Here is a 27,449-nt window from a genome sequence, read left to right as displayed (position 1 = left end):
GGAAACAAAAATATTAATAACATGATTATTGACGGAGTCCGATTCCGAGATTGGTAGTGACCATCTATAGAAAATTTCGGAACGCACAGTTAATTCAGGACAGCAATAGCGCCGGTTGTTACAGGAAGCAACTGCAAAGGAGGTCTGAGTCACGTGATCGTAACATAGTGTGCTGAAGACATGGCGGACAAAGAGGAGACTGAGAAGACCATCGCCGAAGACTTAGTTGTTACCAAGTATAAAATGGCCGGCGAGATCGTAAATCGTAAGAAAACGACTTAACGTTCTCTAATGCAGCCCAGAAATCAAAAGTGACGTTGTCTCGCGAAAGCATCGGCCCCTTAATGTTATATTTTCCGCTTGGCCATATGGAATGAGGCGCGCTAATGCCGGGCCCCCTTACCATGTGGGACAAACTAGCATTGATTATTACATTTCAAAAACTTATCGATAACCTGTATATTTGATGCCTTTCAAATGATCGATTACAAAGGAATTATTAATCTTTTTTCTATTCGATTCTAAGAGTCGCCAGTATTCTTTTATTATTAGAACTTAACACTTATCAATTATTATAATACATTCGTTCTTTATTATCTTTGAGTGTTTCCATTTCCGTAAAAGTCCAGTCGTAGGATATTTTACGAATATTTTTTGTACGATCTACTTCGTGTCGCGTTAGCTTTAATTTTTATTTTAAAAGCATGATCTAATTTACACATTCAATCAAAATTATGAAACCTTTTTAATTGTCTATAAGATGATTTTTTATACATTTATAGTCTGACTATACAGTCGTTTAACATCGTCGCATCTTATGATAAATTATTATTTACAATTTCAGGGGTATTAAGGCAAGTTTTAGATGAATGTGTAGTTGGAGCATCGGTCAGAGAAATTTGTGAGTTTGGGGATAAATTGTTACTTGAAGAAACCAGCAAGGTCTTTAAAAAAGAGAAAGAGTTGAAAAAGGGAATTGCTTTTCCTACATGCATATCGGTTAATAATTGCATTTGTCACTTTTCACCAATTGCAAGTGAACCAGATCTTATACTTAAAGATGAAGATATGGTAAAAGTGTAGGTTTATGATTTGTCAATATAATCTATTCTATATTGTGGCCAGTAATTTAACTATTCCTCTTTTATTCAAATATCTATTAACCCACATTTTTAGAGACCTTGGGGCGCACATTGATGGCTTTATTGCAGTTGTGGCACATACTATTGTCATAGGTTGTTCACTTGCAAGAAAAGTTACTGCTAGAAAAGCAGATGTAGTGTTAGCTGCACATTATGCATCGCAAGCAGCTTTAAGGCTTCTTAAACCAGGTACAGAGGTAAGATTTTCTTATATTTTATATTTTTATCCAATTATTTAATTCTTGATATAGTCTGTATATAATTTTTTGTTTCTTTAGACTTACACAATAACAGGGACAGTGGAAAAAATTTGCGAAGCATATAAATGTAAACCAATTGAGGGAATGTTAAGCCATCAATTGAAACAATTTAAAATAGATGGAGAAAAAACTATAATTCAAAATCCAAATGATGCACAGAAGAAAGACCATGAAAAGTACACTCTTGAAACTCATGAGGTACTATGCACCCAATATGATATAGCATCTAACTAATTACACTAGTACCCACTTAAGTGACCGCACTTTTGTCCACTTAAAGTGTTCGCGGTTATCCCCACTAATTCTTGGAAGCCAAGCGGCTTCGAGCATCAAACGTGTCGAGCGTAACTTGACGCCGGTCGTTATCGATACATTGTATATATGGTTTCGGGTGTCAGCTATTGTATCTCACTTACACTTATCCTCTTTCTTTATCTCCGTTGAATTCTGAGAAGTCACCATGTCCACATAAATGATCGCGACCGGTCCCAAGCGTGGTCACTTAAGTGGGCACTACTGTATAATTATGAAAATATTTATGTAACATAGTGAAAATTTCGTGTTTTAGGTATATGCTATGGATGTACTAGTTAGCACAGGTGAAGGTATAGGTAGAGAACAAGATACGCGAGTTACTATATTTAAGAAAACAGAGGAAACATATCAGCTAAAATTAAAAGCATCGCGTATGTTTTACTCTGAAGTCACTCATAAACATGGTCTTATGCCATTTAACTTGCGCACTTTTGAAGACGAGAAGAAAGCAAAAATGGCAGTTGTGGAATGTGTAAATCATAGGTTGATCGAACCATTTCAAGTACGTTTTTGTGAACTACTTAATATTTTTAGATTAATCATAAACACTTAATGTTAACACATCTTTGTTGCTGTTCTAGGTATTGTACGAAAAGCCAAATGAATTTGCTGCGCAATTCAAATTCACAGTACTGTTAATGCCCAATGGGCCACATAAAATTACAGGACTTCCTTTTGACCTTCTCGCTTACCGATCTGATTGTGTTGTCGAAGATCCTGAATTGAAGGTATGAATTAGATTTTTAATAAAGAGAACAACGATCCCCTTAATTTTCTAATTAACGTCCTCAATAATTGATTATTACGTTTGCAGACTCTTTTGTATACCTCGGCAAATCCGAAGTCCGCAAAGAAGAAGAAAAAGAAGGCTGGGAAAACTGTAGGTGAAGTGGCAATGGAAGTTGACGCCAAGGCCTAACACAACCATTTTGGCGTTCATCATAACGTATTAACGATGTGCACATACGTTACTTTTTGTTTAGCAGCTTCAGAGCAGAAAGTAGACACTTCTCACCTTCACCGTACCTCACTACTTGTTCCTGATTTGGAACACAATTTACAAATTGTGATTTCTCTTGTCGTTATGTCCAACATCTAAAAATCATTGCTATTTGTCTCGCGCACGCATTTATATCCGTATCAGTTCAAAAAGTGTCGAGTTCTGCCCTGAAAGAATCAGACTTCGTGACACATTATGTCACCATTTATTGACATTTACGTTTTTATACCGGAATATCTTTTAATGGACCATGGTATTATACACTGAACGATAATTATTCATAAGACATTTTGCAGCTTATGTATTATATTTCAAGCATGTGAACTTATTTCGCAAATAATATTCGGATTATATATGACTATGTTATGCGAATTAGATTGACTGAGCCAAAAAGTGAATCGCACGTGCATTCGTATTGTGTTTCTTTAATGGAAGAAACAACAATAAAGTATGATTTTGATTTCGTAAATATTTTTTGATTGTAATAGAAACTATACTGTGCTAAATGTATACGTGAAATTTAGTTACATTAAATGAAAAATGATTTTAACAGAATTACGAAGTAACGTATACCGCAATTTCGGAATGCACTGCCAAACGTGACACGATTCACTTCGACATTATTTGCTAGTTTCGCACTAGCCGATTTTGCATCTCATGTCTAGTGAATGAGAATTAAATGCCATAAAAATGAACATTTAATTATTAATTGTACAATTGGAATGAAAATGTTCACATTGGGATTCCGTATAAATGATGAAATGCCAATGATTCACAGAGTATTTCGTTGCAAAAATTTCCCAACCGTCAGAAAATACTTTATTCCATTCGGTTTGGCTCTGCGCAAATTTTATTGCATGTTTAGAGTAAAAGTTATTGGAACTAATTACAGGTGCACCTCGTGTTATTCACGTTCGAGTGAAAAAGAAAAGAATCTAAGAACAGAAGATTCTTAAGGAATTATCGTCTTGCCGAGGCAAAGAGCGGAAATTATGAAATATTAATACAATGTAATAATAGTTTTGTATAAGGAGGATAGATAATGTATCTGGTATAGATATTTTTTCTACTCAAGTTGTGCATATGTCGAATGTTACCGAGTGTGCTTGTAAAACAAAAGATGTCTTAGGTCCCGGTGCACCGTCCTTCATTTGCCCCAATTGGAAGAGTATCTTTCCATTATACAGGGTGTCCACACTAAAGTGTGACAGTCGCGATATTTCAATAACTATTGGTGATACGACAAAAATTGTTTATATGTAAATTGCAGGATAAAATGGGATCTCTATTTTGGCGTAAACGAAAATTTTGTTTATGTTATTAATTTAAATATGATGGTGAAGTTTCGTTTTTTAAATGGAACTATATATTTTTTTTTGAATCATACGATAGTGCTTTTCAAGACGAATTCATTAAGTTGCAATTTATTCACCCGATTTGTATTAGTTTTCAAGATCTGACGCTTATAAATTTACTGATTTTTAGCGGAGACTTCTCGGCTTGAGTGGTAAGTCATAAAAGCGGTCCTATTGTTAAATTAATAATATAAACAAAATTTTCGTTTACGCCAAAATAGAGATCCCATTTTATCTTGTAATTTACATATAAACAATTTTTTCGTATCATCAATAGTTATTGCAATATCGCGACAGCCGTCACACTTTAGCATGGACACCCTGTATTTGGTTTAATACTTGGATTAAAAGTATTCACTAAATATGAAAAGAATAAATTCATGTATTTTCCATTACGGAAGTTTTAATGAAATATTACATTTAGCAGTGAGAATTAATTATTACAATTAAAGATCCATTTATTGCACGGAAATCACTATTAAAGTATTTACGATGCAAAAGAGGACTGTGCACAAAATTCATACTTAACATAAAATTTAATATGGTGATATAAAATTGTTATTAAAAATTAATGGCAAGCTAACAAGTATAGATTTTGACACGTGCATATTTCACGAATCATTATATTGCTCCTTTTTTCTCTTTAAAAGTAGTTGCATTAATGCATAATCTGTAAGATACTGTCTATTTCCAAAAGTATACAAAATTCTTTAATTAAGAGTTACGATCAAGCAAGATAGAATTTTATGGATTATGACTTATTAAGTTTTCTATACAATATGATTTCTGGTGAAAGTAAGAACAGATCATCAGAAAAATAGAATTGTATTAGCATTCGTGTCTTTATTGTTAATGTAACAGGTATGTCATATAAACTAATATAGTTTTAATACTCGCTTCTGTTATATTTAAGGATAGACAAAAGGATTAGTACTATTAAAAGAAAAAAATAGCAATACCAGTTTATTACACAGATTTAGAATGAATTAATATTAAAACAATGTTCAAAACAATGTTACCGTGTGATACCTATTTTATAGGTTCGTTAAAAATGACACAACATTGAAAAATGTTTTGATTTTTATCATTTCATTAAGGCCAATGCTGATAAAATTTTGTTTAAACATTAATTTTTAAACAAAAAAAAAAAAAAAATTAATATAAATACTGTAAATACCAATGATGTTTGTAGTCATAAATCCGTGAACAAAATGAAGGAATTTTATAATTAGAACATAATTTGAATTACATCACACAAATTTTAATTTTAATATAATCGTATTAGGAGTAGTAATATCAGCAACATTTATCTCGCTACCGTTTTTGAGCCCAAGATCAACTAAAGTTTTTGTTAAATTTTCACGAGTTTTTTCTTCAATACTTTGTACAGTTTGCATATACAGTGTTTTATTTTTGCCATCAATACATGCTGTGAGACCTGGGTTTTTCATTTGTAAATCGGATCTTTCGCAAAGAACCGTTATCAAATCTTTTAATTTGAACTTAGGGTTATCAATTTCAATTTCTTTTGGAATTTGACTACATGCCACGCAATCTTCTTTTTTTTCAGCCTCATAAGTATATGTATAAATTCCATCTAAATCATTGAGTACCTTTTAAAGAAAACAATTTATTAATTACATTGCACTATTAAAATTTGGTTTTAATCTATATTAATGTTGTAAATCTACCATATAATTATTCAGTGATGCACTGCAACTACTAGCAAGTTTAAATGCTTCTGTAGCACATGCTGCAGCAATAACAGCATTTGTAGATGCCACAGCAGGTATAATATTTTTTACTACACCTTGTACTAGTCTATATGTTAAACCTTGTATATTAAATTGTGCTGCTCTTTCATTGGATTTTTCATAAATCCAATTTATATGTTGAGGATCATCACCATCTATTGGGCAATCAAATGGATTCTCTTTTGACCATTGAAGTACTTTTACATATTCTATACAATGCTCTGGTAAACGCGGAGTATTTGCTATTGTACATAGAGGATACGTGATCTGTATTCAAACAGAATTTGATTGAAAATAAGAATTATAACATTATTTAAAACATAAATATATATGTAAAACATTTACCTGAGGGGGATATAAATCTAAGGTACACTCGATGCAAGCAATCAAACCAGGTAATATCACTCTTACATTTCCTTTAAAACCTTCTGTTCCTCCATCAATCATTGGTATTACACTAGATCTGTCTAATTCTCCATTTTCATAAACTAAAAGGGACAAAAGCATACCATTGATCCATCTCCTTGCAATTACTGAATCTAGACCACAAAGTACCATATGAAATTGTCTATAAAATTCTTCATCTTTATCTTGTATTTTGCAACAGTGTGGTACAACATTGCAGCCTGGTATTCTATTATTTACAAATTTTGCAGCTACATCTGCTTTAGAGGAACCAATATCTTTATGCCGGAATAAGAATTGCCTGCAATTTTATAATAAAATATATCACATTTTGTGACAAACTTCAATGTTGACAGTTTGTTATATGCATTGCATTAAATGATTGTTATTATACCGGTTAAGATTAGATAATTCAATCGTGTCCATGTCGATTATGTGAATGTGTCTAAACCCCATCAACGCTAAATCTTTAAGTAACTCGCATCCCAAGCCACCGGCTCCGATAACAAGAACTTTACAGTTTTCCAGTAAAAATTGCAAAGTTTCAGAAGATGGTTCGAAATCCGGTCTACAAAAAGGACCCGATCTTTCCAGTACTTTTCGCAAATTGCTCCATCGTCTGTGAGTGTGATCGATACTCATCGTTGGAGTAACGTTAATAAAATGTAATAAAGCTCACTTTATAATTACAAGTTAAATATTAATATTTCAATTAATCATTATTTACACTTTCTTTGTATACTATAACCTATTTGGACAATACAGTAGACATTTATAATTGTTTTGTAACCAAACACTTGTACGAATTACAGCAGCGACACCAAACTACAGTTCTTTCACATAAAATAACCACGCAACAGTGGTGCGTCGATACGTAGTTATGGCAGTTTTCAGCGTCGACGATCGTTTTCTTTTTTTTTTTTAAATCGCTTTGATTTTTGAAAAGGAAACTGTACACATCTATGTACTTTATTTAGTAGTTTGTGGTCTAGACATTTCGTAAAAATATTTATTAAAGTACAGTCGAGAAACGTACATATACAAATTGTTACACTCGTCTAATCTGTGAAATATTCAATGCTTTGTGTACTTCTTGAAACGTAATCATACATGTTATTCAATATACATCGTATCTTTTATATACCGTTCCCGAAGCGGGCCATCTTCCATCACTGCGTGTTCACACACTGTTTGAAAATCGATATGTAAATCGGTGTTACACAGACGGAACGGTGAGTGACGTTTGATAGTGTTTACATCAGATTAAATCGATTGCATACAGTACGTCGACCGCAAACTTTAATGCAGTTTCGTGACGCCATTCTCTTTTTCCTCTAAAAAACAAATTCATTTTCCATACACTATATTTTAAACCCTCAAAAATTCCATTGATCGGGTCATGCGTTATTACGTAGAGCTAATACGCCTATAATACACGCGAGAGCAAATCTTACGAATATTAAGACAACTTTCAGTATTAAGGCCCATTCACTTGTTCATGCAAAAGAGCTTTCATCATCGATACCAACTCTCAAGCAAGCACCAGACATTAGAGCTTACGTGGTTATAAAATAAAATGTTAAAGTAATTGATTTAAGTCTTTTAATTTTAAGGGCGCTTGTCGGTGTCCAGGGGCACGTATCCTTTTTGCTCCTGCCTTGTCACGGCCTTGCTTAGAACGAGGAAAAGCTGAGTAAGAGACTCCATTCGTAGACAACATTGCTATAGTGTGTTTCATGAAACGATGAGGTAGATCGAAACAAAACCATGTGACTGGCAGGGCCATCTTGGCAAGAGGGTAATCCCCAAATACGTATAATAAGTATAATAAAATTTTTACAGATTATTTAGGACGTTGCCCATCTCTGTACGTGAAAACGCAAACGCAGACCTCGAGTTTTTGGCTACCCTGTACTTCGTGCTCATCCCCCTTCACGCGAAACTGGGGAGGAGTAGACCGATACGCGACGCGCAGTTGGCGAACGAAAAAGTCCCGCTTTCTGCTCGCGAGCGAATGAGTTTGTTACTCGGCGGATAGAGCGTGCACCCGTCGGTTCTTGTACGCGCGAGTGAACGCGATTCACGCGGGTTTAAAGCGAATCCGGTTAAACGGAAGCGCGCGATAATCGTTCGATTTGTGGCGGCATTACGAGCGGAGGCACACTATTCGGGGCGGCGTGCTCTCCGTGTTTACATGTTGCGCGCACGTCGTCGAATCGATACGTTGTGTACATGTGCGAGACGGTTCAGTGAGTGGGTTACGAAATCGGTGGACGGTTGGCGTTCGCACGTGGCTATCGCGATTGCTCGTCGCTCGCGAAACCTTCTCGTTTTGACGTTAGGTGCACGAAGGGTCTAAAGAGACCAAATACTTTGGATATTATCGATGAACAATTCTGTAAATAAGAAGAACGAGCAACCGGAGGCAAATTAATAGAAGTCGAACGGAACGGGGCCGAAGGTGCGGACAATTTCGGAACGATCAAAAAGCTTCTATGAGATATAACATCGCGAATTGGGAAATGAAACGCTCGATGGAGGCATTTGTAGACGTCAGTGAGTGCTACAAGCCCAGCGGAAAAGTAAGATTTCATTCTGCGAGCAATTTTCTCCCTTCGCTTCGCACTAGACGATCGTTTTTCTTCTCTTTCTTGCCTCTATCTTTTTTAGACCCATGCGTTACGTTTGATGGGAATTTGTGTGCTTGGTAGCTTGATCTGCGAAGTAGTGTATGTCGCCTGTTTATGGCGTTAAAAACAGAAGGTATGTTGCTTATTTATTGAAAATGTAGAGTGAAATGATTTATTATCGATATCGCTGTTATTTTATTTGGCTTAAAATTATTAACTGGCATTGTATCGTGTGCCGGTTGCACGTAACTATTAAGGTATGTCGTTAGTCATTGTTTGTGGATCAAGGAGTATTTAAAGCGTTCTACTTTATCGTCGACTTGATTTAAGGAAATTGGTATTGATTGACGCTTACGATGGGGGACAGCGGTTAGTTCCACTTTTTTAAGGAAGTATTCGTTAGTTTTATAATAATCGATAAACTTAATTCAACGAGACAATCAAAAGACAAAAGAGTCTTTTATAACCGTGATTCTACGTACATTTATAACAAGAAAATCATTAATCCCCTGTACTCCAAACTCTAGAGATTACATAGAATAGAAACTTCAAGGAATAATGTTTCACTGATTACCATTGAAAAAGTAGACTATAAAAATAATGAAATCACTCGTCGAGTCATGCAATGCTCGCAATACGAGCGAAGCACACGAAATTCGAGACGGACATCGAATTAAACAGAGTACTCGATACTCGAAAGTTTCAATCGGATATCGAGTCGAGCTACTCGAAATTCTCGAAATTCGACTTGACCATCGAATCGAATCGTTTCTGTTCGAACGTAAGAGGTATTCAATTTTAATTTATAATATTTATAGTAAATGAATAAATACGAGTTAGAATCTGTTCTCCAAAGTGCTATTAATAAACTGTTCCACTAATCCAAACTTTCATCCTTTCCAGGATTTCAATTTCACTCTATTAACAATCACCGCATATCAGATCGAAAAGTAATATTTCCTCTCGTCACCGATGTATCTGCACGCTAATTGCATGTGTAAACGCATAGATCGTTAGCTAGATAAGTGCACCGGACTCGCGATTCTGGACTGCTCGTGTGTCCCGTGCCGCGATCATCTCGCGCTCACAGAAGTCTCCCAGAAGTAGGTACGTAAATTACGCCAGTGACAACACATGCGTTTGTATAAAACGTCACGCTTGTGTATTAAACACGCACGGACTAGCGTGTGCCACGTGATACTCGGCTGGCACCAGACTCGACCATAAAGCCGTAGCGAGAAGTCAGTGCTAGCTCGGCGACTTTCGCGATCTAACGCGCGCGGCTGGAACTCTGCGATCGCACTTGCGTGGTACTTGTTCGCGCAAAGGTGTCTCGGTGAAACTCCATTGCGTGACTGCCGTCCGATTTACCGACGATTATATTTTATACGAACTTGGATTGTGCAAACTCAGAACTGTCGTTCGCCACGTTTCTACGAATTATCGCACGCGTTACTGAACAAGTTCCATTGTAACGCGGAAGGACTCTTCTTTGCGCTCCCACGAGGCCGACTCGCGATTCGTTCTTCGCTGTACGTAGTCAGAGATGGGCAACGTTTTACTCCAACAATAGACAATAAATACCACGTATAGCTATTTATTTCGGGCATTCGAAAACGTTTAATAATGAAAGTAACGGATAAATAATTTATTCTTTATTTGTTATTCGACATTTTTGTCTAGATAAGAATTTTGTCCACCTCTGTACATACGTAGCTCGAATTTGGACAAGACGCAGATATACCAAGATTACTTGCCTCTAGTAAATAAACAGGTATTTATGATATTAAGACAAGTTCTCGTTTATTGGACGATAAAATAAGTTATTTCCAAGAGTTTTGTCGTAATTATAGATATGTGTAGTTATGAAAAAACTACGAGTTATTAATTACAAAAGGCGTTGAGTGATAGCCTTCAGAAAAACGATAGGTGGTTTATTAAAGGTTCGGTGCAACGTTAAGAACAGTAAACACACTACCCTTGCGCAAAACTATGATCATAAGTATACACACGTGGTGAGATTAATGCGATCAAACAAGAAATATTGTACTTCGTAAACACTCGTTACACGATTCCAGTTAATATTTGTATGCATGTCCTTGATTCTCGGTCGTAATTAAACATTTTATCGGATTAGGAATATTTTAATTGAAGTTCCTCTTCCGTCCTCATAGTTATTTTCACCGATTTCGCCTTGACAATCGCCCACAAATTTACTGTGGGATATGTGTCAGGACTGTTCCCAAGGCGTAGGAGTACATTTACATTTTTCTCAACCAAAAACAATGTTTCTTACAATTTACACTTATAATTTCAAAGCAAATTCTAAGCTTAGAAACGATCATATTAAAATCACTTTGTTGTCGCAATATACGAGATGTGGATCTAGGTCAGAGGTACACAAAGTCTGGCCAGCAGAATAATTAATTCGACTCTTACATTATGTTTATCCAGCCTACGAAATAAAGTCAGCAAAACACGATCACTCGTTTAATAATTAAGTAAAATAAATAAAGTTATTCATTATACAGGATGTTCGGCCACCCCTGGGAAAAAAATTAATGGGAGATTCTAGAGGTAAAAATAAGACGAAAATCAAGAATACTAATTTGTTGATGGAGGCTTCGTTAAAAAGTTATTAACGTTTAAAGTTCCGCCCGTACTGAATTTTTTTCTAGAAAGTGGGTAGGATTTCGGGGGTATGTCTATTCACCAAAAATGATTGTAATTGACACCCGCATCCGAAAATAATTTTTTCAGAACGATTTGAAATTTTCGAATTTAATTGTTAGTAACTTTTTAACGAAACCTCGAAGATTTCGTGGTTATCTTTACAATTATCGATACGGGATAACAAGGCGAACAAATGTAACGAAATGTTAGAATACACAATATAATAATAATAATAATTTTTAACAGTTTCGACTGTGCAACAAAAGGTAACAATATTTGCTAAAGAATAATGCCTGTTGTACTGAGTTAATAACTGAAGAGCAACTAGATATGGAAAGAGATTAAAAAACAGAATATAACGAGTAGTTCTTAATTGGAATCATAATTACAACTTATTCCAATTAAGAATTAACTACAATATTCTGTTTCGTAATCTCTTTCCACCGTTGGATGCTTTTCTGTTATTATAATATATTAATACGAGAGGTATTTATTATTAAAATTCAATGAACAAACTATTGACCGACGAACGTGAAATTTTTTCAATTCTACCAGCGATCGTATTAATTTGGCCACGTCTGTATCATGATATCGAATTCATACTTTCGCTATGAAAGATTCGTTGCAACAGTGAGGAAAATACCCATGTTCGAATGTTCTGCCGAAATTAATTTGGATTCTCGGTTTGGGAATAACAAATGAAGTCAAAACAGTATTCCATGAATAAAAATACGTGCACGAATAGTAGAAAAACAACCGAACGCGTCACGCGATAAGTTCTTTCGGGCTCTTTATGAAATATTCACCGTCTACGTACACACGCGCAGGTTCAGCGGTCCGGATTCTTTTCTAAACGCGATTAACGCGGAAACATGCGGGCGGAAGAAATTACGTGTCCACAGAGTCGGACTTCTGCGGTGGTCACTCTATTCACGTACTCTCTACATATTATTCTGTCCCTTTATCGCACTTCCATGCATAATACTTATATACCCATTCATTCGAACTACTTGTTCCGCTTATAATCATTTCTAAATAGATCCACGCGTATAACTTGGTATTAAAATATTCGACAATAATCAAACGGTAGGAATCAATATCGTGAAAATTGCGAGCCTCGTGATAACGAGACAAGAACAATTTGTACGACCCACAAATGTAACATCGATCAACTCGACACCGTTTATCGAACCTACTTCAAACTCGCGATCGACTAATCGCGCGATAACAGTGTCGAACGCCTTCCTCTCGTCATCGAGGCCCAAGGTGTACGCGCGTAAAGTTAACAGAAGAACATTAGTTCCATCGGGGAACACAGAGCCGTCCTTGTCGACATTCTTTAACTCATCCTTCCCCCTTCCTCGGCCGCGGATGAAACTGATTTCGATGCGTGACGTAAGCGCGCGTACAATGCGAAAAAAAATCATTCTTACAACGAAACAATTGCCTGTCACGTGGATGGAATACTCGTTTCGCGCGTACAAAATTCAAAAGATCAGCGTCGGCGATAGGTAGAGTTATTAACCTTTTGTAGACGGCGTTTGGTCGTGCACCGGGTGGTCAAATAGTTGAAGATGAAATACAATAATTTTTAGGTACGCGTTACGTACACAGAAAAATAAAAATGGAGAACAAATTGGAAGTTTGGCGGACCGCGGCGCGCTTAGTTAGGGGCTAAATAATAGGAACGACACACGGTACAATGCTTCGGTTTGAAAAAAAATTCTGATTTGACGATCGACCCTTTCAACGCGCCACTCTTCTGCATTTACACATCGCTGGATCCTCGTTTCCAGGGGTGTGCAAGTACCCGAGTGCACAATGTTAACCCTAGAGCAGTGGTTCTTAAACCGGGGTCCGCGACAATGTAATCTAGACTCACCACGGTTAACGTAGATGTTCAAAGTAGTGTCCATTGACGTTAACTCAATGATGTAATCTGTTAACCAAACTCTGCACTCTGAACTGTATCGCCTATAAAAGAAAGTAAACGAACTTCGTGATGTGCCTCTCGAAAACATGCGACTTTATTTAATTTTCCTTCTACCTCGATCTAGACCTTTAAGAGTTCGAAGCTTCGAACAGATTCAGGTACCGCGCTACCCTATTGTATTCGTTCGACAGGTGACGGACCCATCCGAGTCCCGTTAGCTAATAACCGTACTATAGATCGTCGGTTCTTCTGGCCTCGAAGCTTTCCCTTCGATCCGACCACCTGCGCGTTGAAAATCGCTTCGGCAACTTTTCGACACGCTTCGAAACGTACGATCTTTGGGGCGGCGATTTTTCACTTTCGCGAACACGCTGGCGAACGAGAAAAAAGGATTCGCGCTCGATTCGACCGATCTCGTAATCAGCCGGGCCCTCGTGTTCCCTTTTGTTTCTTTCAGTAAACCGGGAAGCTTGGGCGGCGCGTCTGCCACGAATGGATCGAGTTTCGAGATAGTACACTTCCCTCTCTTACACATGCATGGGTCCTGGCTTGTTCGGTTACCACACGTTCCTGTTGTGCACTGGCGATCACCGTCTCTCACCCTTCGACGTGTACCGGCTGCCTCGTCCGAGTACGATCGGTATCAGACATGACCAACGATAAACAGGTGAGTGCTTTCGGTGTATCGTGACTTTTGGACCAGTCGGACCAGTGTTCGCATTATCGACTACCGTTCATCGATACGCGACAGCGAGCAAAACTGTACACGCACACGCTATTTTAAATCCCTAGAACCCTTTTTTTAAATTCGTACAGGCTGACCCACTCGAATGTCTTCGACGCCTAATGTTTCAGGTAAAGCTTGTACGGTTCGTACAATACATAATCCGATATATGCTTTTCCTAAGCGAAGACAATTCTGTTTTTTTTTTTTTTAAATGGAATTATATATAATGTATCTAATGTTGCAATTTCCCCAACGTCGATGAAGCTACATATTAGACATCCGACGACTGATTACAGACTACTACGTTTATCGGGAACGATAAAATGGCGGAACGTATATTTACGTCGAAACGACGAACATGCGTTTAATGGCGCGTCGACTACTTTCTTTAACTCGCTGTAATTTGGAAAGTAAGGCAAAACCTTTCTTCTTTTACTTTTTTTATTTGCGCTATTTACAGCCTAATGGCCGACGCGCGATTAAGAGACTCTCCCGTAGTGTCCTTACGAAGAAATTGACGAGTTACCTTTATTACTCATGTTTGTAAGACGTAAACAGTGACGAACGTGCAATATTATGGGCTTATCTCGATACCGTCTTCCGCTATCGTTGGTCACTCATTGAGCAGTTGTTACGAATACCCTGTACTGTCAGCCAACTGATAAAACTAATATTTTTATTGCGAAACGCGTCATGTTTTACAATGAAAATCATATTTGTTCGTCACTATTATTACGAATGACAAATTGCGTACAATAAAGCTAATTATACAACGAAAAACAACGTAAAAAAAATGTATCCGTTTGCCAACGTAAGGAGTTTACGTGCATTGAAACGTACAGGTGGTCCGAAGAGACTGACACTTGACCGATTTACTCGAGATTCGTGCAATTTTCACGGTTGTCGTCCAAGTCGAATGAACTATGCACTTTGTCTACGTCGTGTACCGTAGTCTATTCGAACCGTCCTGAGAGAAAGGCGTCGAAGAAATGGCACAACGAATTTACAATTTTTCCACCCCGAAACTTTCCGCACGATGCACGAGCGACGCACATATTTCCTATCCATTTTCTATCTGCCTTGTTACGTTTTATTCGACGTTCGATTAATTTGCGTTTGCATGACGATGTGAATAGTTATCTAAGCGCTGTGTTGACTTTTGTATTATAGTTGGTCCGCGGTAACGCTGAATTGTATAATCTTTAAAATAATTACACGTTTCAGGATTCGCAAAAAAAATTGTGCAACTAAAAATTAAACAAGATACGCGGCGTGGAACGTCTGAATATTGTTGTCGAGAGACTCATTTAATATTACCATATTCCCGTGACCCTAATTGCTCTTTGCCTGCCGCGCGACGATTATTAAAGACGATCGATTCGGTTGAATTATTTGATCAGGCTTTGGTATAGATCGACGAAGTCTTCGCGAAGAACGCAACGACGGCGAAGAACGATTTCCAATTATAGCGATGATCGTGCGATACAGTCGATCGTTCTCTGATCTCGGATTTCTGTTTAGACGATTTCTTGCTACGTCTGACATCATAATCATACGGTAACACATAGAATCGTTCGGGCTAGTTTAACAAGTTCGTTCGTTAGGACTTAATCGATGATCGTCTACGTCAAATAATAAGATAATCCTTTTGCAAATTAAATCGTTCTACTGTTCTAGTGAAATATTAATAATTTCACAATGAATGAAAGGTTTAACGGTACGTACGCTGCGTCACTTTTCGTCGTTTCTACGTGTATGCAATTATAATTGTAGTTGAGCGATTCTTTCACGGTCGACAGAAATTGGCAGTGAACCGTTGGCAAAGTGCTGTTAAGAGAACCCATTAGATCAGATTGGCGTAGCAGACACGTCGGAAATACAGTCAAAATCATACGAATACGATTCTTTTCCACCTAAGGAAGTCAAACATGTAGATAGCTGTTCGTCAGTAGCCACGCATTACTTGGTTTTCCTGCGGTAATTAAACCAATCTTTTTGCTCGTTTTACTCTTAAAATCGGTACGAGTTTCAACACATCCACGGTATAGTGACGCGGTAATTTATGAAAGGGAACAATCGCATGGGAATTAAGCGTAAATAAAAATCGCATTTTACTCGTCACAGCTGTGATCTCGACTGTGCTTCCAACGTACGTATCTCCTACGTTCATCTGATCTAATAGATTCTCTTAACAGCACTTTGCTAACGGTTCACTGCCAATTTTCGTCGACCGTGAAAGAATCGCTTACCAACAATTATAATTACGTGCCCGTAGAAACTATGGAAAGTAACGCAGAGTAGGCACCTACGTAGCATTAACCCTTTCATTTTTAAATTATTCAAATTTCACGAGAAAAAATCGTACACATTGAATTCATGTTTACACGTTTAACTCGTGGTATCTACGGACGAATCAACGAAACGCCCCCTCGATTTTAATCCAATAATTTCACGTACGTAACCGTATACGAATGCGGTGGGAACTAAAGGATTAACCACGCTCGTTGGCGAGCTGGACGAGATTACGGTCATAATTCCACAAACACTAGGCACCGGAACGATGCTTATTTTTCTGTTTTTTCTTATTCGTTATTGCGAGAAAAAGTCGTATAATTTGATCTGTCTCGCCGCGCTACGCTGCGCTTGCCGACAAATATATGCATCACGCGCGACTAACTCGAAAGATTTCACATCGTCGTGATTATACACCTTTCCGCGCAGACGGTAGTCGAACTCCGATACGCCTCGCGTTTTCGCTACGAGAAATCATAGTTGCAACGGAGAGTCGCTCCGCAACGCCGGCAATCGCGAAAATTTGATAACACGTATCGGCTGTATAAACGCCGTACTTTCGGTGGTTTCCACGAAACTTTCTTCTTCACGGTTTCTGAACCAGAGAGAGTCTCTCTGTAACGCATAAATATTTTTCGCTCGTCGCGCTGTCCACCCTTCCCCCGATAATCGCACGCAGTCAGCGAAGTTAACGCTACACAATCATTTTGGACCAATGATCCCTTTGTGTCCCCTTAACGTTAGATTTACGGACGTTAATTGCGTTAATTAGGATATAGGTTCACACTTTTGCATCGATAAATTGCTAACGAACAATATCTACGAGTTCTGTGACTTTTAAGTATGGAATCTAAAGTTAATTTTATGTGTTCCGTAAATCTATCGTTAAAGGAGAAAATAGTTTCTAGGTAAAAGAGTGGGGAGGCCTGTCCCGTATTTCAGTATGAGATGGTTAAAGGTCACTTCAGCCACGGTACAAAAATGTAATGTCTATTAAGGGTGAAGTTGTCGATCGATCGTTGAGGATAATCGCGATAATTTGCACGCTTTCAGTCGTGGTTCCGGGGCGTCCGGAGCAGCAAGTTTCGCCACGTTTACGGCGTGCCAGCCAAGAGGGAGAAATGCTACGACAACATCAATATCACCAAGAACCCCCACGATTCGCAGTTCTGCGCCGTGAATCCCAAGTTCCTGGCGGTAGTGACGGAGGTCGCCGGCGGCGGGGCGTTTCTGGTGTTGCTGCTCAATCACGTGAGTTATCTGGACTATCGAATTATCGATTCTGCTATTCTTACGCGTATTCGCACACGCGCGCGCGAATTACATCGCTCGATAGCACCGCGTTGACAGCGACAGCCATTTTGGACCACGAACGTCGAGGGTTCGTGCTCGGTTAGGAGTTAATTATTTTTTTTCTCAAACAATGATAGAAAATAGCTTTAAAATGAAACCTTTTACAGCCGTTCCTTTATTTGAAACAGTAAAGTTTGTACTACTAATTGATTGTACGACAGTCCATCCGGCAGCTCTTGAAAAAGAAACGTACTTTGCGATGGGCAATCTCACTCGGCTCACGGTTATCTGAAATCATGTGCAAAAAATATTTCTTTAGTTCATGATCCAAAATAGTTAATTGTTAGAAATCTTTAGCCCAACGGAAAAAAATAATGTACTTATTGAAAAAGCAATCCCCTAGTTTTCTTATCGAGAGGGCCTCCAAGCATTCCCCGATTCAGGGCCTCAAAAACTTAAATCCGGCCTTACGATAGCTTATCAACGTTTGCCAGTTTATCGTGAACCTGATATCGAATTCTACGAGGGCATAAATAGGCGCGTTATCGCGTGTTATTGAAAGCAATCGTGCATTAGAAACCATCGAAACGTACAGCGATAAGAATGCGCTTTGATATTTGCATGGGCGTTAAGTTCTCTGCAAACATCGATGACACTCGACGCGTCTCTGGTTTCAGACTGGTCGATTGGACTTTAATGCCAGCAGAGTGACCGGGCACACTGGCCCGGTGTTGGACATCAAATGGAATCCTTTCAACGACAATGTCATCGCCTCCTGTTCCGACGATTGCACTGTACGATCACGTGTATACGTACTGCTTAAAATAACTAGATTTTATGGTTCGATCATGCGGACACAGACAAAAATCTCTTTCCGTTAAGTTTCTCTTGAAAAGATAATCAGTTGAGATTCACTGTTCCGGGTCAAAGTTTTAATAGCGTCCAACTTTTCATTGTTTCCTCTCACCGTTGGCTTCTATTCTAGATAAAACTATGGCATATTCCGAACGGTGGACTGGCCCGAAATTTAACGAACTGGTTGGTGGAGTTGCGAGGTCACAAGCGACGAGTTGGGTGCATAGAATGGCACCCGGTCGCCGAGAACGTGCTCTTCAGCGCTGGCTTCGATCACCTGGTTATCGTGTGGGATATAAACAGGGGGGAAGCCGTCAGTGTGATTGATAGACATCCCGATGTGATCTACAGTATATCTTTGAATCGTGACGGCAGCTTGTTGGCTACAACCTGCAAGGATAAGAAACTGAGAGTCTTCGAACCAAGATCCGGCATCGTTGTCTCTGTACGCATCCACTGGATTACCTTTACACGACTTTGCCCGTTGAATTCATACATTTACTTAATTTTAACATTTTTACATTTACATTTTAACGATTGATCGTTATTTAGGAAGGGGTTTGTCACGCTGGAACCAAAGCTTGCAAAGTGGTTTTCCTTGGTGCCTCCGGACGTCTCCTCACGACGGGTTTCAGCCGACACTCCGACAGACAGTATGCCATTTGGAGTCAGCACGACTTGTCGGCCCCATTGACGTGCGAGACCATCGATTCCTCCAGCGGAGTCGTGTTTCCGTATTACGATAACGACACCAATATGGTGTACCTTGCGGGAAAGGTAAACGTCTACGTCAAAGATTTACGTCATCTTGTTTAAATCATTTGTGATTTCCCCTTTTGATTATTGCCAGATTGTATATAGTTCTCGTATTTTATCCCGTACTTCTTGCTTCAGGGCGACGGCAATATTCGATATTACGAGGTTGTGAACGAGGCGCCTTGGATGCACTACCTCAGTCAGTTCATCTCCGGTAATCCGCAGAGAGGAATGGGCGTGATGCCAAAGAGGGGTATTACCACCTCCACGTGCGAGGTGTTCAGATTTTACAAATTGCACGCGACTCGTGGCATGTGCGAGCCGATATCGATGATAGTCCCGCGAAAGGTGGGTGCCGTTACTTTTCACTTAACAAGAAAGTCTCGCGAAACAGGTTCAAGAAATTGATTTCTCATTTATCAAAAATAACGGAGTACAATCTGTTTTATAAAACGTCAAAAAGTAGATCTTGAAACTTTTTCTCTACACGGAGAGCTCCACGAAAATGTCTAAAAGATAATCGATGTTTTCGACGTTCTATACCAGAGACTGGCTTTAATTGGGATATTCGTCACGGCTAATTGAAAACTTTCACTTTCTAGAGTGACCAATTCCAAGAGGACCTGTATCCGGACACCATTGGCACGTGTCCCAGTCTGTCAGCCAGGGACTGGATCAGCGGCATGAACAGCCCGCCGATTTTAATTTCCCTGAAAACCGGTACGACCGTTGAACTTTTTGCCTAATCCTTCGCTGCTTTCCCCGAATGCACGCGTTATCTGAAATGTCAACAGGGGGTAGCATTACTACGCACAAACCGCACGTGTACAAGCCGCCGCAGCTTCCTCAAACGACCGACCTGAACAACGAGAAAAAATTCGCGTTCCTGTCCTCGGAAACTGTACCGGACTACAGACCGATCGAGTTCCACAATATGTCCGAGAAAAGCCAGAAAACGTCCAGCAACCAGAGCACCAAGTTTCAGCAGCTGCAGCAGAAGTTCGGAAGTGCTGTGTTACAGGTAGAACCAGCGTCATTTTGAGACTTCACGGTTCTAGTTTTATCGCTCGTCTGCGATAGGGAATGTCTGCTGTTTCAATTATAGTATTAACAATAAATGACTCGTTTAAAAACGACGCATAATTAACTCTGAAAAATTTTAACAAACGGTTAATTTTTACCTGTGAACTTGCTACTAAATTTTTGTTCGATATATCCCTGACATTCTTCCGATTAAAATGAGACCAATCGCGACATAATTTGGACAATATTTGCTTGTGTAATAAACTTGCAACTTATACTTTACAATCTTTGCAAACAAATTTTATGCAAAGGAAACGAACACTAACAAAGTTTTGCCTTTTTCTTGCTATTGTTTTTCCCTTTCTACCTCGTTTTCTACGTTCGAGCGAGCGGCAAAATGCAAAGGCCAACGCACACTTAAAAATATTTTCTGTTCCTGCGTACAAATGGAATGCGAAACGATTATTTATTGACTTGTCGTATGGTTGTGTGCGCAGAAGAACATCATCATTGCGCCGCTGAACGATAACGAAGTCTTGGAGACCGTGGACATTCCCAACAACGAAGCTGAACTGAGATTGGCGTACGCTCGTCAAACGGACGAATTAAGACTGGTGCGACGACAGCTCGCCAACAGCCAATTACGCGTCAAAGAGCTGGAGGAGCAGGTTCGCAAGCTTCAGCGTCAGTAAAGATTAATCGAAATCCTTAACGCTCGCTTCGAAAACGATTCATGTATACAGCTTCGCTGCTGCTAGTCGTACAAGTGATATGGTACTTAATGAATAAGTAACGCATACATGTGCGCCATCACAAACAATGCGACGCCTAAGCTTTCGAAAACGTTGCGCGAGAAAATGGTGCGTACGAATTCCCGTGGTCGCATTTAAGCGTGCAAATAACTGAGCTCGAACTTTATACACGAAAGAATTCTTAATACATGTACACGGTCTGTCCCAAATGTCGGCGAACTCGGATTTACGTTTGTAGAAGCTCTTGAAATATTCCTCGTAGGTCTTTGAGATACGATAGCCCGTAACAAGCCTTCATAAACGAAACGAAATTCGTTGAACAAATTTTATTCTTGTATACGAAGCCTTTTGTGGGCTTGTAGCTATATACTAGAAAGGCTGACCGCTGCGACGCTATTTAAAATATAAAACGTTGATGGCTTAGCTTTTTGCTCTATTGTAATTTCTTGACGAGTGTCGAACTGTTCCATGCTGTCACTCGCGACGCCATGGATATGACACGGTTTCGTACCTAAATTAAAACGCCACTAGTACCTTAAACAAGAAATATATATACTTATATAAAACAAAGTTCGTGCGCTTTTGGGACAAACAATGTATATTTTTTTAGCGTATCTAGTTCGTATCTACTTCGTTCTATTTACTACCTTTATATGATATTGTACCGTTTCAAGAGCGCAGCAATGGAGCAACAATAATTTAGTCGATATCCTTCGGAACTGTTCGAAAATGTTCTGCGTAGAGAAGCTGAAAAAGAAAGAACAAATAATTGTGATGTACACTATTGCCTTCACTGTACAGACGAGGTTTTGTCTATATAGAAAGATGTTAATACTTCTCCGCGATTCTTCGTCACGCCAAACAGCAATGTTGGTACGTTTCGCTGCTGCGTTGTTCGCGTGATTCTTCTCAGAATAATGTTGACACACGTGTTGGTATAGTCACTATAGTTTTTCCTTTCCTTCGTATAAAATTGTGTCTGAAATCAACCTTTACAGGGTTGTTGCGTAAACTATGGACGCAACTTCAAAGGTGACAATTTACGTCCAAATTCTACGAAACAGCCTGTGTAAACGTATAAAGGAGAAATATCAGCCTGGTATAAAGATGTAAAACTTCGACGAAGTATTAAATGTTCAGTACACGAATAATTGCACCTGTCTAATGCATACGCATGTTTGTGTCGTGTGCGATTCGTTAGAATCGTCGTATACAGAGTGATAGATAAATGCAGATGTTTAGAAGGGGATATTAAGATGCAATAATCGTCGCTTAGAGATGTGGAGGAAGCACAAGATATAAGGATTAACGATAACGATTAAAGACTCGCGTACAATAAGATATTTTCAAGACGAAATCGCTAAGTCGATGCATTTACGTAACGTTTATTTTGATCGATTCCCGAAAATTCGTTCATTGATTTATGATATTTTTAATTCTATTTATTACTTCGATTTACTTTTACACGAGTTTACGATTAATTTAAATTTGAATAGTCAATAATATTATAAATTTCGTTAATGGATGTACATTAATTTATCCGATATTTAATTTTAAACTAGACCGTGTTCTGTTCGTTTTACGATTACTGTGTAAGACAGAGAATGGTATTCGTCTTGTTAACATTAAACTATCTGAACCTCGAGCGTATTAATCACTGTCACGATCACTGCCATTACGCGAGTGGCAATCGAATGTTTATTTCTCGCAAACATGTGGCGGTGATGATATATTTATTGTACACTACGATTAGTTTCAAACGTTAGCTTGACATCTTTTATACGATAGAGTGTAGAGTGCAATATGCGCACAGTGCAAATCCTACAATTGAAAAAAACGGATAGGTATACACGTCCGCGTATAAGGAACAATTAAAAGAACAAACGAATTGCTAAAGAAGAGGATAAGCAGCATTCGATTCGATTCTATTTACATTATAAAATAACGCCGATTTGTGTGTGTCAAATTATATATTGTCTAGGACCAACAAACGAGAGATTGTTAGTCACGTGAAATTCTATTACCGCTTAATAGTGATCGAATTAAGTAATGGTTTATACACTGTTTATAATATATACATATATGTTTCATACGATATATTTAGCTGTAACTTCGATCAGATAAATATAACAACTTGAGTAAACAATTGTCGCAACTTCTACGTGCGACGCGTGCTTCAAATTCATCATTGTCAAACGAAAACGTTAAATAGGATTTATCAAACGCTGCTGGTCAAAATTATTGCTCTCTCTCCACTTCCAGAATTATGCGAGAATACGTAAAATACGTAAAATCATAAAAAAAAGTTTTCTAACATTCTCACAAACCATCGAGTATTAGCGTTTTTACACTTATTACAATATAAACTGTTAGCGGTTGCTAGTTTTAATTTCTCGACTGTAGAATATTTTTTATTATTTTGACATATTCGTTTTGGCCAGCAGTGTATTTGTTTTTAATTCGTGGTTTGTAGCTTGAACGGAAGTATCTTCCTAAAAGTCACTTAACACAGCCATAAGTGCACAGAAATCATTAATCTTTTCGGTGCTAACGTTTCAACGCTTTGCACGTGCCGTGTGCGTACGCTTCGCGGCTTCGTGTACCAAGCACGTTGGTAAAACGTCGATGAGCGTTCACCGATCGACAGAGCACTTATAAGCGAGCACATACCCAAACGGGGTAGTTTTACCGATGCTATTCAACAATATTTCACCGTTCGATCTTTGAATTCAAATTATTACGAAAGAAGATGGGTAGGAAAGAAAGCGAAACCGTTATTCCCATAACAGTTATAACGCTATTTCGGTTCTTCGGAACTGTTTCGAGAACCGAAATTGATGTTATAACAGTTTCCAATCCCCGCTTGCAAGCGATACACGTTTTGCATCGTGTGAAGCTTTCCGTGCTTACGATAGATTTCGCTTAATTGTTTACGAGAGTGAACGTCGTATCAAAGAATGCTATCCTATAAACTGTTCACTATATAAACGGATATATACCAAAGAGCGTTAACGTGCAAGTACCTTACAGATCGTCGTGAAATAATTTGTTATCAGCAGTTGATCGACTATGATATTATATTTATACGCAGAGGAACAAATGTGTCTGTAAACGGGGAGACTAACGGGGATCTCGTTCGTAAATAAAGAACAAATCATTCAGTCCCATTTGTGTCGTTTTATGGTCCATACAGAAGGTACACGTTTTTCTTAATTTTTATTTAATTAATTACACGTAAAAATCGCGGTCCGAGCTTATCCGTATCGTTCATATACATATAGTCTATAGTATCAAAAGAAAACTATCGCGTATAGAGGTGCATACTTTATACAAAATTATACAAAAGTAATAGATATAAATCTCTGGTAAAATATATTATGAAAAAAAAAAATAGTAAAAAATAATTCTTTACAAATCCGCGAGATTAACGATTGTATACGATAGGTAACTTATCGTAATTCGGTTAAAGAAACGTGGACGTTACAAAACTTATAAATAACTTAACTGGTTAAATTCGAAGTTCGAAAGTGCATCGTTTTGTGATAAAATCAGATTTTTCGTGTTCGCGCAAGGTACGATTGTTTTTAACAAATGTAAGCGTATATGCAATCGCACGATACGAGAAAAACGATAAATTCATTGTGATGCAGAATAATCAGGCTAACTCTGCACAGATCCTTACAAGCTACTGGTTCGTGGAAAAGAAGGCACAATGGCGTTACTCGAACTTAATAATGTTAGTCGAGTATAAATTGTTCCCTCGAAGTACATAACGGATTAGTATAAACATTGATTCGCGTTAACGGATCAAGGACGGATTGTTACTTTACAGATTAATAGTGTCGAGATTCGAAAGTTATCTTTGTGATCGCTCTTATGAAATTCGTTCGAACGAGTGTCTACCTCTGGTAGAGTAACTTGTAAGCGACTAATAATCCAGTCGGTATTATCCACGCGATGCTTGGTCCGAAAGTAGCCGCTGGATTGCATCCATCGCCGGTACAGGTAAAGATGCAGGTTCGATAAGTTAATTTGTCTCCCTGTCGTTTCACGTAATCGCAATAATTCCCCAGATCCAACGCTGAACAAAATCGTTTTGTACCGATCCCACCTATTTTAACATATACAGGAAAAATGTTCCACTTCTATTCTTGAGTTATTTCAACGTCATTGCCACGCATAAGAGGCTAGTCAGAGACGGGCAAAATTCTTATCTACGTAAAAATGTAAAAAGCATAAACAACTTTGTCCATTACTCGTCGAATAAAATTTTGCCCTTCTCTGGAGCTAGAACACATGCAATCGTGCGATTAAAAAAGCAGTGCGTGCAACTTTTATGTAACTTTGTCATCCCATAAATAAAGAGCAACATCTACTTGATGCACACTCGACATCGATAACACTTAAATTACAATATAAGAACCTCCGTATAGTCCAACTGATTTGATGCAATGACGTGCATTGTAAACGTGACTGCAGTTGGTCGGTATTAAGGAATTTATAACCAATTTGTCGTCTCCGCAGGTCAATTCCTCTTGCGACGTGCACTGATAGCAATCCAGACTCGTGGCTTAATCGATCAAGAAAGCATCGGTTAAAGCAGCTTTTAAAGCGTTTCTTTAAACGTTAGAGATCGCTTATGATAGCTACACAAGGATTCATTTAAATTTCGGGTTAATAGCTCGTTTGTCGTTACGAATTAATCCGCCACAACCTCAAGTGCACAATATTAGATGTTATTCGTATATGCAAGCATGATAGAAGCATATTAGGCGCCTAGAAATTAATTTAAATCGAGATGACTCATTATACTTCGACTACTCCTACATGCTTCTACTAGCCGATGAGAAAGGATGACTTCAGGTTAATTTCTATGTGAAGTGTTAAGTTTCCACAACCGATTCCCCCACCCCATAACATGTAACCAGATCTGACGATATTGTTTTACCCTCGAATCGACCCGTGTGCTTCACACAATACTGTGCACCGAAAACAGCATCGCAAGGTTCTGGTTCGATATCGATGTCGCTCGTGAGAAATTCGTTGCATTGGAAGGGATGCGAGTTGTTTGTGCTAATGCACTGATAGCATCGTAGACTGTGAACTAAACGAAAACACCGCGTCAGAAAATGAGATTCCATTCATACCCGTGATAATTTTATTCTTTGTAAATCGAAATAAACGATCCACACGGCCTGAACAAAAAATAACTAAAAATCAGTTTGGCGCTTAAACTTCCTAAAAATGAAATTTCATGTCCCTGCTGCATGTATTTCAAGGTAGGAAACCATTAGAATAAAACGAAATCAAGATTATCTAGAATTATCTCGAGAAGATAAAATCCTGTAAAATAATGATTCATTATGAATAACGGAAGGAAACCTGTCAAAACAAGCACGATAACGTCCGGACATATGATTTGTTATAGCGAAGAACATTTGATTTCTATAAAACAATAATTGACCTACATTATTGCATTAGCGATATGTCGTAGACTTTGAATTAATGGTTTTTCTTGTTGCATTATCGTCATACGTTTATATAATTTCATTCGAGAGGACAGAACAATATCACGCCAGAAACTAATAACTTCATGTTTAGAAATCGACAGGCTCGATTGGCGCTATTGCTAGATCATTGTGAATTGAAGTTTTGCGATTATATTACTCAAAATTTACGTTTCACGTTTAAATTCGATCGCAAGTTTTGATAAAATATAACGAAAAATTACAAATGCCCCGCCCAAAGGACGCCACGGCGATATTCACGTCGTCTAGTTACGTGCATTAACCTTACCAGTTTCGACGAGAAGAAGTAATACCGCGAAAAGTGCGTAGCCCCTCGTGCCGCTGTTGGCGCCCATTTCGAAAGATCTTTTACGTTGTAGGTTACAGATGGAGCACTTTTATCAACGATAGCACGATTTCTGTACACGTTTTTCAAACACTGTCTCCACGAACAAATCACAACACCACACGGCGATAACCTCTGCTTGAATTTCTAACGTCCGAAACAAGAGGCACGACGACGCGAATACGACTAAGTAGGTAAGAGAAGGGATTACGCATACCATGAACCACGAGTAGCGCCCGAACTATGCCGACTCTCCACGAAAACGAACGAAACCGTACGGTGAGATCTATAATCGATACCCGCCAATAATTTTAAATATATGAATTTATTAATGAATAATCTGCAAATATTGAAACGACATCGACATATTAAATGTCCGTTCAAGTTTCTTATCATATTGGACTATAAACATTATACTGGTGATAATTCAG

The 27,449-nt window shown here is 38.4% G+C and overlaps 4 protein-coding genes across 4 annotated transcripts; 2 read left to right on the top strand and 2 right to left on the bottom strand.

Annotated features, from left to right (window-relative positions):
• The first annotated feature begins 45 nt into the window (after positions 1–45).
• Positions 46–3,078, top strand: LOC143345781 (proliferation-associated protein 2G4). Its single transcript, XM_076773187.1, has 7 exons — positions 46–265; positions 845–1,079; positions 1,177–1,339; positions 1,421–1,600; positions 1,971–2,219; positions 2,299–2,445; positions 2,532–3,078. The coding sequence occupies exons 1-7, from the start codon at positions 181–183 to the stop codon at positions 2,634–2,636; spliced, it is 1,164 nt and encodes a 387-aa protein (XP_076629302.1). The 5' UTR covers positions 46–180; the 3' UTR covers positions 2,637–3,078.
• Positions 3,079–5,008: 1,930 nt separating this feature from the next.
• On the bottom strand, positions 5,009–7,111 carry Uba3 (Ubiquitin-like activating enzyme 3). Its single transcript, XM_076773184.1, has 4 exons — positions 6,626–7,111; positions 6,172–6,532; positions 5,764–6,093; positions 5,009–5,685 (listed from the first exon to the last, which is right to left on the bottom strand). Exons 1-4 carry the CDS (start codon positions 6,871–6,873, stop codon positions 5,323–5,325), a joined length of 1,302 nt encoding a protein of 433 aa, XP_076629299.1. The 5' UTR covers positions 6,874–7,111; the 3' UTR covers positions 5,009–5,322.
• Positions 7,112–7,260: 149 nt separating this feature from the next.
• Positions 7,261–23,415, top strand: LOC143345778 (coronin-2B). Its single transcript, XM_076773180.1, has 9 exons — positions 7,261–8,813; positions 17,540–17,737; positions 18,457–18,573; positions 18,765–19,079; positions 19,187–19,411; positions 19,529–19,738; positions 19,993–20,110; positions 20,185–20,411; positions 20,911–23,415. Exons 1-9 carry the CDS (start codon positions 8,727–8,729, stop codon positions 21,103–21,105), a joined length of 1,692 nt encoding a protein of 563 aa, XP_076629295.1. The 5' UTR covers positions 7,261–8,726; the 3' UTR covers positions 21,106–23,415.
• Positions 23,416–24,327: 912 nt separating this feature from the next.
• On the bottom strand, positions 24,328–27,193 carry Bou (glycosylphosphatidylinositol anchored membrane protein boudin). The gene is made up of 4 exons (XM_076773188.1): positions 26,962–27,193; positions 26,114–26,269; positions 25,589–25,735; positions 24,328–25,276 (listed from the first exon to the last, which is right to left on the bottom strand). Exons 1-4 carry the CDS (start codon positions 27,026–27,028, stop codon positions 25,065–25,067), a joined length of 582 nt encoding a protein of 193 aa, XP_076629303.1. The 5' UTR covers positions 27,029–27,193; the 3' UTR covers positions 24,328–25,064.
• Positions 27,194–27,449: the final 256 nt, after the last annotated feature.

This window comes from Colletes latitarsis, chromosome 9 (genome assembly GCF_051014445.1).
Source record: "Colletes latitarsis isolate SP2378_abdomen chromosome 9, iyColLati1, whole genome shotgun sequence".
In the NCBI taxonomy this organism is placed as follows: Eukaryota; Metazoa; Arthropoda; class Insecta; order Hymenoptera; family Colletidae; genus Colletes; species Colletes latitarsis.
Note: the sequence above shows the minus strand (reverse complement) of the source record. Positions and strands in the feature narration are given on the sequence as shown.

Excerpts from the sequence above, each read along its gene's own strand:
- LOC143345781 (XM_076773187.1), top strand. The coding sequence starts at position 181 with ATGGCGGACAAAGAGGAGACTGAGAAGACCATCGCCGAAGACTTAGTT. Across the intron at positions 1,601-1,970 it reads ACACTCTTGAAACTCATGAG|GTATATGCTATGGATGTACT; the intron begins GTACTATGCACC and ends TTCGTGTTTTAG. Across the intron at positions 2,446-2,531 it reads TCGAAGATCCTGAATTGAAG|ACTCTTTTGTATACCTCGGC; the intron begins GTATGAATTAGA and ends TTACGTTTGCAG.
- Uba3 (XM_076773184.1), bottom strand. The coding sequence starts at position 6,873 with ATGAGTATCGATCACACTCACAGACGATGGAGCAATTTGCGAAAAGTA. Across the intron at positions 6,533-6,625 it reads GAATTATCTAATCTTAACCG|GCAATTCTTATTCCGGCATA; the intron begins GTATAATAACAA and ends ATAAAATTGCAG. Across the intron at positions 6,094-6,171 it reads TAGATTTATATCCCCCTCAG|ATCACGTATCCTCTATGTAC; the intron begins GTAAATGTTTTA and ends GTTTGAATACAG.
- LOC143345778 (XM_076773180.1), top strand. The coding sequence starts at position 8,727 with ATGAGATATAACATCGCGAATTGGGAAATGAAACGCTCGATGGAGGCA. Across the intron at positions 8,814-17,539 it reads GCTACAAGCCCAGCGGAAAA|TCGTGGTTCCGGGGCGTCCG; the intron begins GTAAGATTTCAT and ends GCACGCTTTCAG. Across the intron at positions 17,738-18,456 it reads TGGTGTTGCTGCTCAATCAC|ACTGGTCGATTGGACTTTAA; the intron begins GTGAGTTATCTG and ends CTCTGGTTTCAG.
- Bou (XM_076773188.1), bottom strand. The coding sequence starts at position 27,028 with ATGGGCGCCAACAGCGGCACGAGGGGCTACGCACTTTTCGCGGTATTA. Across the intron at positions 26,270-26,961 it reads ACTTCTTCTCGTCGAAACTG|TTCACAGTCTACGATGCTAT; the intron begins GTAAGGTTAATG and ends GTTTTCGTTTAG. Across the intron at positions 25,277-25,588 it reads ATCAGTTGGACTATACGGAG|GTGGGATCGGTACAAAACGA; the intron begins GTTCTTATATTG and ends ATGTTAAAATAG.